Raw genomic sequence first — 12845 nt, 5'->3', positions numbered from 1 at the left:
ATTCCAAGCGACCCTCCATTAAAAAGAGTGGAATGTTCGAATCACAAAGGTTCCCTTGAAACCCTTGCTCTAGTAAAAATGAGAAAGGAATGATGAAGGAATTTTCTATCTGAAAATTCTGACACTTTTCTTCATTGTCTCAATTTCACTTTTATAGAGAACCCACAATTAAAAATATCAACTTCCCGAGTGTCACTTTTTTGTTGTTACCAATTTGTCATTACCAAATTGTCACTTTTGTGAGCTTACCAAATTGTCATTACCAAATTGACGTTACCAAATTGTCACCTTACCAAATTGTCATTACCAAATTGTCATTACCAAATTGTCATTGCCAAATTGACATTACCAAAAATCCGCCCATCCGAAGAATAGGTGTGGTCCGGACTAAGAATAGGTGTGGTCCGGACGAAGAATAGGTGTGGTCCGGACAAAGAATAGGTGTGGTCCGGACGAAGAATAGGTGTGGTCCGGACGAAGAATAGGTGTGGTCCGGACGAAGAATAGGTGTGGTCCGGACAAGGAATAGGTGTGGTCCGGACGAAGAATAGGTGTGGCCCGGACGAAGAATAGGTGTGGTCCAGACGAAGAATAGGTGTGGTCCGGACGAAGAATAAATGTGGTCCGGACGAAAACTAGGTGTTATCCGTAAGAAGAATAAGTGGGGTCCGGACGAAGAATAGGTGTGGTCCGGACGAAGAATAGGTTTGGTCCGTACGAAGAATAGGTGTGGTCCGTACGAAGAATAGGTGTGGTCCGGGCGAAGAGTAGGTGTGGTCCGGACGAAGAGTAGGTGTGGTCCAGACGAAGAATAGGTGTGGTCCGGACGAAGAATAGGTGTGGTCCGGACGAAGAATAGGTGTGGTCCGGACGAAAAATAGTTGAAGCACACATATTTTTTTTTTTGCTAAATTAGGATTAAATAACTTTTTATATTTCTTTCTGATTTGCAAGGATTGTTTTTAATTAAAAACCGTGAACTTAAATTGAATGAGTTTTACGTCAATAAAATGAAAATAAACTAATCATGGTTTCTGTAGAAGCCTGTGAATTCCAGACGTGGCTCAATGTTAATTAATATTAGTTTTAAAAATCAGAATTACGTTTATGAGTCTTAATATAACAATTAAATTGAGTACAATCTGTTCACTATTTTGCAATTTCAGACAAAAAGAGGTATACACAGAATTTACACTGATTTTACTCCTATTTTCAAATTAGTGGCTGATTATCATAAACCCGTCAAACTAGGGAGGGAACCCCCCTCCGCCATGAGCCTCTCAGATTTGCTTTGCAACACCGAGCCTTAGCTATAGGCAGTACAAATCTTAAACAGCCAATCTCAAATAGCAAAAGCGCAGGAAATGTCGTCTTATTAAAAAAGCTGTTGATCATTGATCTGCACAAAAAGAAAACTGCTAAGATGTTCGCAGCTTCAAAGGGTTGATCGAATACGATTTGTGAAAATATATCCAAATATCATTGTAGAGTGATAAGTTTTTTGATAATTCTAAAAAACTGCTTTGTATTTTTAATTCAAGGTAGATTAATAGCTTTGAACAATGCAGGACAGCAATTGATATTGTAAACTCGCTTTTCCACGGTATTTGATCTTAAATATGTTGAGAATACATACTCTTGCTATGTATTCATACAGGGTGTTCCACATCATATTTGATCGTTTTCAGCTCTTAATTGTGATTTTCGGGACAAACCAGAATTCTTAGAAAAATTCTGTAAGGCTAAATAAACAAATTTGCATGCAGAATTTATTTTTAGTATTATGTGCGTATTTTGGCGTTAAAGCTTGGTGATAATCCGATATGATTAGGGACGCTCTGTATATCAGGGATTCACTGTACTAAAAGTTTTTTTTACACAAAAAGGTACATTAAAGATGCTCGCCTTTTGATGCATATAGAAATAAAAGTTAATCCATAAATCAATCACACAAAAAGGAAGATATTACAGTGATAACCAGAAAACGCTGGAATAGGAAGTCGACTTTTAAACTCAATTTATGACTTTAAGTAGCCCAATAACCATGAGACACAGCCAATGTGGAGTACAAACCGACCCATTTTACTTGAAAATTGCATTGATCACTTTTTAGTAAAGCTATTTGCTCTGTACTTTCACATGTGTCAATCAGGCAGCTCAGGCAAGAAAAATACAGACAAAGGATAGCAAGTAAATTAGGTCGAGGATTTCTAATTTAAGAAAAATAAACTTTTATATCGATTAGGGGTGTGAAATTTTAAAAATTTTCTGAAATCATTTTACATAAGCATTCTACTTGGAATTTTAAGGCATAAGGTATCCGCGCCTAGAATTATTAGTATGACATTTTACTGCATAGCGGAGGCTCGTTCCTATATAGCAAATCTGGGAGGCTCATGGCGGCTGTAGGTTTCCTCCAACGTCAAACACTACCGTCAGAATACTAAATTGATTTCTCTTGGCTGGTTAAAATGATATAAACTCGAACCCCATTTTCAGCGAAATATATTCAGTTTTGCATCTCCAGCTGACCGAGCTACTTCTGCTTACTACTGAACGCTGACCGAAAGATCGTAACGGCATTGCCAACAGTTTGGCAGACTTTGGTAACATTTTAATCTGAAAATACGGAACAAAAACTAGTTTTAGCAGATTTATTAGGATTTTCTAACAAAAGTAACTTTAACGCTGCTAAAGAAGTTACAGATCATTATAATAATTAATGAACAACTATTTTTATAAAAAATAAAGTCATAAGTTTTAAATTGTTCTATGAGATGCAAGGTTGATTACAATAAAATTTATCTTCTAGGATCTAGGATCTCTTGAACTACATCCAGGTAGAATCACATATATAAGCTAAGCTCAGTAAATTTAATATCTATCACATTTATCTAAATAAACTCAGATTTGTAAAACCATGTAAAATATTTTGAACATAATTTTTCAATGCATTTATAGATTTTATCCAACCTCTACGAGCCTAGAATCCCGTCTTTATGGCAGTGGGAATATTCATTACATTAGACTGGAATTTCGTATTACTTATTTGACTAAACATTTTCATGGCTGGTCCCGTTTTAAGCAGTTTTAAAGAAGGCCTTTTTGATAAAAGAACGCAATGTTAAAAATGATGCACATGCAGGACGCAGGTTGATACCAGTTCAACCGGACTTTGTAGAACTCCTTAGAGACCCTTATTATAGTAGAGGAGAGCTGGTGGGTTGGATAAACTTCTCAGTTTCTCCTGGATCTCAGGCTCTACCGACGACGCGCTGATGGAGGCCTGCTGCTTGAAGATAGCGCAGCACATTGGTGTAGCGAAGGTTAAAATGACCCCCAAGAGACCGATTTGGAGCGGAGCACCCAACCACGGCATCCTCTTGAAGGTTCCCTTCTGCTCCAGCTTGTTCATCACCAGGGGGATCAGAATCATACCTAGTCAGTTAACTCATCATGGTCTATTTAATGGAGGTGTGGCCTGAGTTCTACCGAATTAATTTGTTTATTATTGGTCCACTGATTCGGCTTTATAAACCCCAATGCTAACTGCTAGGGACTTTTTATAAAGCATGCTTTCAAGTGTGAAATCTGGGTGTAGATAACTAAAAGAATTACTCCTCTCTCCTTAGGGAAAAAATAAGGATTTTTGTCAGCTTTTCCCACTTCTAATACACCTTCCCCCCCCCTCCCAAATTTTTTATCTTCCCCTTAAAATCATTTGTTTGCCCCATTTACCCTTAAAATACACAAGAAATCAAACGATTTTCAAAGAGAAGGGGCGGGGTGCGATTTTTCAACAGAAAAAAATACCCTTAAGAAATCCTACCTGGAGACGCCATTCCAATCCTACTGAGAACAACTTGAGAAATCCCTTCCCTGGCAGCGATCTTAGATTCTCCCACCTTTACTCCATCCTCTGTAGTCAACATGATTCCCTTATACAATACAAATACAAATACAAATAATGATATTAATAAACAAGAAAAAAAATGTCAGCAAAAAATAATAATAAAAAAATAATAAAAAAAGTCAAAATTAAAAATAATAAAATAAAACTTTCAAGAATAATATTAACAACTAACTTGAGACCCAGCTTTGCCTGAAAATCAGGTTTTTGTTTTTTGAGTCAACCTATTCAAATCGGTTAAGGGGTTTCTTAGTTATGATCGGACGTACAAACAAACAAACAGAGATTACTACTTTATATATATATATATATATATATAGAAGTTCCTACTGAAGATAAACATAACTTTATCCAGTGCTAAACAATAACTATAAACCTTAACAGTAACTAAAACAAAACCATAATCATATTCATAACAATAAAAAACAATAACTATAAACCTTAACAGTAACCATAACAAAACCAAAACAAACAACCATAATCGTATTCATAACAATGAAAAACAATAACTATAAACCTTAACAATGACCATAACAAAACCAAAACCAACAACCATAATTAACAATAAAAAAAACAATAACTATAGCAAAACCATAATCATATTCATAACAATAAAAAATAATAACTATAAACCTTAACAGTAACTATAACAAAGCCAAAACCAACAACCATAATCGTATTCAAAACAAGAAAAAAACAAAAAACTATAAACCTTAACAATAACCATAACAACCAATACCAACAACAAATAAGTCAGAAGATAACCATAACAATGTCCATGGCAAGTAATATCCTTAAATTACAGTAATTTGTCCATAAAAAAAGAACCTGTTGAAGTTCAGATCTGCGCATGAGCGGTATATTGATGCAATTGGCAGCTGCAACCGCAGCAAAAGGCACAAGTCGTCCAGCCAACGGGGGTAGAGACTTCACCATAGCATTTAAACCTGAACATCTGCATGTTAATAAGAAAACATTAACGAAGCTTTTTCTGATATTTTGATCTTAAATATTCAGTTTCAAGCGACAAAAGTAGCAGCTGTATAGTAAGTAGGGAGGAAAGATACCAAGAGCTCTTCCTAGTGCTCGCCCTGTAGCAGCTGCATAGTGAGTAGGGTGGATAGTTACCTAGAGCTGTTCCTAGTTCACCTCCTGTAGGAGCTGCAATGTGAGTAGGGTGTATAGTTACCTAGAGCTGTTCCTAGTGCTCCTCCTGTAGCAGCTGCAATGTGAGTAGGGTGTATAGTTACCTAGAGCTGTTCTTAGTGCTCCTCCTGTAGCAGCTGCATAGCTAGTAGGGTGGATAGTTACCTAGAGCTGTTCCTAGTGCTCCTCCTGTAGCTGCTGCATAGTGAGTAGGGTGGATAGTTACCTAGAGCTGTTCCTAGTGCTCCTCCTGTAGCAGCTGCATAGCTAGTAGGATGAATAGTTACCTAGAGCTGTTCCTAGTGCTCCTCCTGTAGCAGCTGCATAGCTAGTAGGATCGATAGTTACCTAGAGCTGTTCCTAGTGCTCCTCCTGTAGCAGCTGCATAGTGAGTAGGATGGATAGTTACCTAAAGCTGTTCCTAGTGCTCCTCCTGTAGGAGCTGCATAGTGAGTAGGGTGTATAGTTATCTAGAGCTGTTCCTACTGCTCCCCCTGTAGCAAAGCAGTTGTATAGTGAGTAGGGTGGATAGTTACCTAGAGCTGTTCCTAGTGCTCCTCCTGTAGCAGCTGCATAGTGAGTAGGGTGGATAGTTACCTAGAGCTCTTCCTAGTGCTCCTCCTGTAGGAGCTGCATAGTGAGTAGGGTGGATAGTTACCTAGAGCTGTTCCTAGTGCTCCTCCAGTAGGAGCTGCATAGTGAGTAGGGTGTATAGTTACCTAGAGCTGTTCCTAGTGCTCCCCCTGTAGCAAAGCAGTTGTACAGTGAGTAGGGTGGACAGTTACCTAGAGCTGTTCCTAGTGCTCCTCCTGTAGCAGTTGTATAGTGAGTAGAGTGGATAGTTACCTAGAGCTGTTCCTAGTGCTCCTCCTGTAGCTGCTGTATAGTGAGTAGAGTAGATAGTTACCTAGAGCTGTTCCTAGTGCTCCCCCTGTAGCAGCTGTATAGTGAGTAGAGTGGATAGTTACCTAGAGCTGTTCCTAGTGCTCCCCCTGTAGCAGTTGTATAGTGAGTAGAGTGGATAGTTACCTGGAGCTGTTCATAGTGCTCCTCCTGTAGCAGCAGCATAGTGAGTAGGGTGGATAGTTACCTAAAGCTGTTCCTAGTGCCCCTCCTGTAGCAGCAGCATAGCTGGTTCCAAGCGTAGACATTGGTATAGGGGAGTCACCACTAAAACACAGAAAATAAAATCATTAATTTCCCAACTTTTCAAAACCCCCGTAACTAATTAAGAAAAACAATTAAACTCAAAACTGACGCTTTTGTATTGAATCCACAATATTCTAATTTGTAAAAAGTTTGTAAACAAGGTGTTATACATATATAAAGATAAGAGAAGGATCTGAACCCCCTCCCCCCCGTCTTGGAGAGCCCAGACCGCCATCGGGGTTAACTATAAAAAATTGGTAAATTTCCAAGAATCACAGAAAAAACGTCATTTTCATTTGAATTTCAAAACGTGTCTAAAATATTTTTAAAATTCGGAAACTTTGCATTTATTCTACAATCAAGACAAAGGTATCAATGTGAATCCAACATGGTACTCTGTAAATGGAGGATCACTTGAAATTACGTCTCCAACCCCTTTAAAAGAATTTAAATGGAGTTTAAGAAACCATTAAGAAAAAAAACACAAAACCTTCTGTTAGTATAGTTAACAACAGCATTGAATGACTGATTGAACCACTGCCAGAAGACGACTGCTGGTGTTGTCTTGTAAAATGTCATCATACAACCTGCAAAATATAGCTATCAAGAGATTATCAAATCATTTCCAGTTGCGTATTTTATTAAAAAGTGCCATTTGTGATTCAAACTGAACACTAGATTTGAATTAGAAATTAAAAAATGGCGACCCAGCTATCCTGAAAGCTACTCATAGATTTTTAAGTTCTTTCACAGCATTTTCAACCTTCCAAACATCTGATGTAGATAATACTCCAAGCTTTCTAATATTAGATGTGGACAGTTTTCCTAATTTCCTAACATTATATGTGGATAATACTCCAAGCTTCCTAATATTAGATGTGGACAGTTTTCCTAATTTCCTAACATTATGTGTGGATAATACTCCAAGCTTCCTATTATTAGATGTGGACAGTTCTCCTAATTTCCTTATGTAGATAATATTCCAAGCTTCCTAACATTAGATGTGGACAGTTTTCCTAATTTCCTAACATTATATGTGGATCCTACTCCAAATTTCCTAATATTAGATTTGGACAGTTTTCCTAATTTCCTAACATTATATGTGGATGATTTCCAAACTTCCTAACATTAGATGTGGAAAGTTTTCCAAATTTCCTAACATTATATGTGGATAATCTCCAAACTTCCCTAACATTAGATTTTGACAGTTTTCCAAATTTCCTAACATTATATGTGGATAATCTCCAAACTTCCCTAACATTAGATGTGAATAGTTTTCCTAATTTCCTAACATTATATGTGGATAATCTCCAAACTTCCCTAACATTAGATGTGGACAGTTTTCCTAATTTCCTAACATTATATGTAGATAATACTCCCAAACTTCCTAACATTAGATGTGGACAGTTTTCCTAACATTATATGTGGATAATACTCCCAAACTTCCTAACATTAGATGTGGACGTTTTCCTAATTTCCTAACATTATATGTAGATAATACTCCCAAACTTCCTAACATTAGATGTGGACAGTTTTCCTAATTTCCTAACATTATATGTGGAAACTTACGAGACGATTGTACGGACTTTGGTCAGTCTTTTTACTTAGGTTCATGAAGCTGTTAACTTGTTTATTATTTTGTCAAACAATTTAATATGTCATTAAAAGACTGTATCAATAGCAGTAATCAATTATTCAACCTCCAACGCTATATCTAAAGAGTCATAAAAGCCTCATCCATTGAAGGGTAACCTTAACATCCAATATCTTATATTTAGGAGTATGGACTTGAACCTTATACACACGCTTAGTTTCCATTTGGTAAGATAATTACCTGTGACCAGCATATTACAGGGAACTTGGGCAGCCATTCTGCCTGGCAGGAACATAAGTTCTCCTTGACAAAAAAATGATTTAAAAAAACAAACAATTTAAAATCATAAAAAAATACAAATAAAATAATGGATAAGCATCAATTATTATTATGAACAATCAACCTAGAGACAAAGTACAACCAGTAGGTTGTAATACAATGAAAACAGGGTGGTCCGAATCCCGCCTAAATTTTGTTAAGATTCAGTGTGTATACTGTATGCCAGAAAAGCATGGATACCATAGGAGATAAACAAATGGATGGTTCAAAAACACTTACGGAAAGCGATACACACCTCCGCAGAGAGCGTTAATTTTTTAATTGAGGTTTACTTTACTGTTAAGTGTTTACAAATGCATGTACTTTTAAGTATCTAGACTAGCTGTAAACCACGTTTTTAAATTCCAGCACACTAGGTTTCAATGGGGTATGCATAATATATATAGATAAAAATTTACACTTTATATAAACAATAGTCCGTTTGGCAGGAGTGGTCTATTTGGAGGGGGGGGGGGGGTTAACTGCCAACCATGACCGTTTACGTACTATATTTGACTGTACACAATCAACCCATTCACTTAATAAGTTGGTTTTCAGACTGTGTGGTAAACTATTTAAACCCTAAAACAGATACAAATAAGTTTTTATATATGTCGGTCTTCATATTTCCCAGTAATCTGGGTCCGGTAGTTTAGTGTACAAGGCTTTTAGGGCGCTTCGTACCCATCCTCTCTAATTCTTAATATCTGTGAGCATCTTCTCTTTGTACATAACAAATTTTTGCGCATTTTCAAATATTTTTTTCGCACACTTTTAAGATTTCACAATATTCATAGGTTTTGGATACAACTTTTTGTAACTCTGAGCATTCATAAACCTTCCCTGGGATCATGCAAGATACCACAAGTTTAAGCCTGATTGGTTCAACCGTTTTGACGTTCCTTGGATACAAACAAACAGCAAAGTTATAGATAGATAACCTGTATCCGGATGGTATGCAGAATCATATAGATGTTTAGCTCTCCAGATCTCATCTTCTGTTAGATCAGTTTTCTCTCCAGACTTATATTTATCAATAGTTTCCTAAATATATTATAAATATATTATTTTGAATTCATATATTTATCAATTGTTTCCTAAATATATTATTTTGAATTCATATATTTATCAATAGTTTCCTAAATACATTATTTTGAATTCGTATATTTATCAATAGTTTCCTGAATATATCATTTTGAATTCTTATATTTATCAATAGTTCCCTAAATTTAATTAATTTGAATTCTTATATTTATCAATAGTTTCCTAAATATATTGATTTAAATTCTTATATTTATCAATAGTTCCCTAAATATATTAATTTGAATTCTTATATTTATCAATAGTTTCCTAAATATATTAATTTGAATTCTTATATTGATCAATAGTTCCCTAAATATATTAATTTGAATTCTTATATTTATCAATAGTTTCCTAAATATATTAATTTGAATTCTTATATTTATCAACAGTTTCCTAAATATATTAATTTGAATTCTTATATTGATCAATAGTTCCCTAAATAATTTGAATTCTAATATTTATCAATAGTTCCCCAAATATATTAATTTGAATTCTTATATTGATCAATAGTTTCCTAAATATATTAATTTAAATTCTTATATTTATCAATAGTTTCCTAAATATATTAATTTGAATTCTTATATTTATCAATAGTTTCCTAAATATATTAATTTGAATTCTTATATTGATCAATAGTTCCCTAAATATATTAATTTGAATTCTTATATTTATCAATAGTTACCTAAATACATTAATTTGAATTCTTATATTGATCAATAGTTTCCTAAATATATTAATTTAAATTCTAATATTTATCAATAGTTTCCTAAATATATTAATTTGAATTCTTATATTTATCAATAGTTTTCTAAATATATTAATCTAAATTCTTTTATTTTCCAATAGTTTCCTAAATATATATTAATCTAAATTCTTATATTTTTCAATAGTTTCCTAAATATATTAATCTGAATTCTTATATCTTTCAATAGTTTCCTAAATATATTAATCTAAATTCTTATATTTTTCAATAGTTTCCTAAATATATTAATCTAAATTCTTTTATTTTTCAATAGTTTCCTAAATATATTAATCTAAATTCTTATATTTTTCAATAGTTTCCTAAATATTTTAATCTAAATTCTTATATTTTCAATAGTTTCCTAAATATATTAATCTAAATTCTATTATTTTTCAATAGTTTCCTAAATATATTAATCTAATTTCTTATATTTATCAATAGTTTCCTAAATATATTAATTAAATTCCTATATTAATCAATAGTTTCCTAAATATATTAATTTAAATTCAAATTGAATATCATGGTTTAAAGGATAGCATAATTTTCTCTCAGTATATTAAAAAAATGTGCATCATATGTGACAATGATACTTATATCGATGGAAAAAGGTGTACATTAAAGATTTAAAGAGGAACCGGTGGCGGAGAAAGGGTTCGGAGAAGTCCATGCACATACGATACATTTACGGATATTTTTTTTTATAAAACTAGTGTGCTAATATCTTTCCAAAAAATAGTGTTTTAATTGTTTTTCTATTTTTACAATTTTATATAAAAAAAAGTTGAAAACTTTGATCTGACATTTTTACTCAGTTTTTTTCTGCGAAGGATGAAAAATGTTAACAAAATCTAGATAAAATAAAAAAATGTAAATAATTTGTTTCCTTACCTTAGCTGCCTGTAGTTGTGAAGGTGTCGCAAAGAGATTCAACGGATTGGTAGTTGTGAAGAAATGCTAAAAATTTAAATTATCATTTCTTAAATCTTTATTTTAATGTCTTAGATCTAATGATCTAAGCACAATTTTCACTTTTCAATTGCTAGTAATTTCTCAGTGAGAGACAAACAGAAAATGTCCGATAACAAAAATCATTTTCAGAAAAATTAAGAACTGAGTCATTCGGTCATTTTGTTGCAAATAGAACGTGGCCTGAGTTGGGAACTTTTGAGTAGGATACTCAAAATCCCTGTAATTTGATCCCGATATTCACTACGGGAACTTTTGATTATTTGTAAAATTATCTATACGTCCGTATCACGTGACCAGAACTCCCACCAATGGCAGTGCAGTATTATTGTCACGTGTCTCCGTCTGTAGTGTATCACGTGACCAGTATTCGTGATACGGACGTATAAATAATTTTACGTATAATTATGTATATTATAAATTTTGATTAGGATAATCATAATCTCTTTTACTTGATCCCGATTATAACCGTGGGAACTTTTGATTTGATAATAATTATACATAATTACAAGCAAAATTATTTATACGTCCGTATCACGTGACCAGAACTCACACCAACGGCAGCGCAGTATTATTGTCACGTGTCAATTTTACGCAAAATTATGTATAATAATTATCAATTATATCTATTAAAAATGAAAAATTATCAAATTCAAATAATAATAGGAGCAAACTTAAGTTGCTTAGACTCCTTTGAGATATCATCGTTTTCAGATTAGTTGCGTATTTGCTGATAATGATCTGTTTAAACCTACTATTTTTATAGAAAATTTAGTAAATACCGATTTTTGTATAAATTTGACACAGTTTTATATCAATTTCTCGAGACAGGAACATCAGATAGAACTCTCATGGGTCTTAATCAAATCCTGTACGATACTTAGGTTTCAGCCTTTACCCCTTTCATTTATCCTTTACATTCCCTTTAAACTGTACATTTTCATGTACACTGTACTTTGTACTGTTTAATGTGCAGGATACAGTTATATTTACAATATCAGTGCTTCAGTACAATAATACATACCTGAGCTCTGCCCCAGTACGAATTCTGATCCCATCTTGGCTGATCGAGATTTATCATATTATCTGATAAAAATTTAGAAAATAATTACTTTTGCTTTTTTTATAACCTTCACATCTCTCCAGACACATGGAAAGCGCGTTTGAATATAATGAACACTGATCAGAGCTGAAAACTTTAGAATGGTATATCCTTAATCCCGATCGGTTAATTAAGCTGGAGATTAATAACAAGAGGAGGACAACCATTTAATCAGGAGAAAAAGAGTGGATCAAGCATTAATCCTGATATTCACCATTTAAACTTCCCAGCTCAGATTAAATACACTAAAGCTTCTTTTACTCTTTGCCATGTGAACCTTTTGATAACTGCTTATTATTAATACTCCCTTACTATTTGGTATTCAATTGCATAAAGTTTGCATATTCACAATATAATAAAATTTATAATGTTTTTGAAATGTCAATTGTGGGATGGGGTGGGACCGTGGGGTGCGGGAGCGTTGGATGACTTCTAACATACAATAAAACGAAGCGAATTTACGCATCTGAATGAAGCAACATGAAGAAAGTATGAAAGTTAGTTGAACAGTTGGAAGTAATGAAAAGGGGAGTATAAGAAAAATAGCTAAATAAGTAGTAGAGCTTTAAGAAGTAAATAAAGAATCACAATAGTCAATTATGAAAAGGTTTAAGAAGATGTTACTGAGCACCAGGAATTAATGATTAAAAGGAGGAGGAATAGCTGGCGGTAGACTAGGGTAGACTGTATCCCTTGCTGCTGGTAGACCAGGATAGACTGTATCCCTTGCAGGCAGGAGATGTGTAGCTAGAACCTCTTCATGGTTTCCATAATCAGTGAACAGTACCACAGCAGTATTAGCTCCTGTACATCAACATCAACATCAACATCAACA

General features: G+C 33.9%; 2 protein-coding genes across 4 annotated transcripts in view; both read right to left on the bottom strand.

Moving 5' to 3' along the window:
• The window catches only part of LOC111717466 (serine protease HTRA2, mitochondrial-like), an 18450-nt gene extending 15831 nt beyond the window's left edge, over positions 1 to 2619 (bottom strand). Inside the window, exon 1 of the mRNA XM_023492969.1 lies at positions 2489 to 2619. Within this exon, the coding sequence (XP_023348737.1) occupies positions 2489 to 2613 (125 nt within the window). The 5' untranslated portion in view covers positions 2614 to 2619. The remainder of the gene's footprint in view (positions 1 to 2488) is intronic.
• Positions 2619 to 12845, bottom strand: LOC111717404 (sideroflexin-1-like). Of its 3 annotated transcripts, none has more exons than XM_023492913.1 (10): positions 12225 to 12845; positions 11933 to 12104; positions 10831 to 10896; positions 9059 to 9161; positions 8040 to 8102; positions 6696 to 6792; positions 6147 to 6226; positions 4739 to 4857; positions 3830 to 3938; positions 2619 to 3438 (listed from the first exon to the last, which is right to left on the bottom strand). In XM_023492913.1, the coding sequence occupies exons 2-10, from the start codon at positions 11987 to 11989 to the stop codon at positions 3188 to 3190; spliced, it is 945 nt and encodes a 314-aa protein (XP_023348681.1). In that variant the 5' UTR covers positions 11990 to 12104; positions 12225 to 12845; the 3' UTR covers positions 2619 to 3187. The 3 variants fall into 3 exon arrangements, with proteins under 3 accessions (XP_023348681.1, XP_023348688.1, XP_023348674.1); XM_023492920.1 differs by having other exon boundaries at positions 11933 to 12097; XM_023492906.1 differs by lacking the exon at positions 12225 to 12845 and having other exon boundaries at positions 11933 to 12166.

The sequence above is a fragment of the Eurytemora carolleeae genome, unplaced genomic scaffold (genome assembly GCF_000591075.1).
Source record: "Eurytemora carolleeae unplaced genomic scaffold, Eaff_2.0 scaffold177, whole genome shotgun sequence".
NCBI lineage: Eukaryota > Metazoa > Arthropoda > Copepoda > Calanoida > Temoridae > Eurytemora > Eurytemora carolleeae.
Note: the sequence above shows the minus strand (reverse complement) of the source record. Positions and strands in the feature narration are given on the sequence as shown.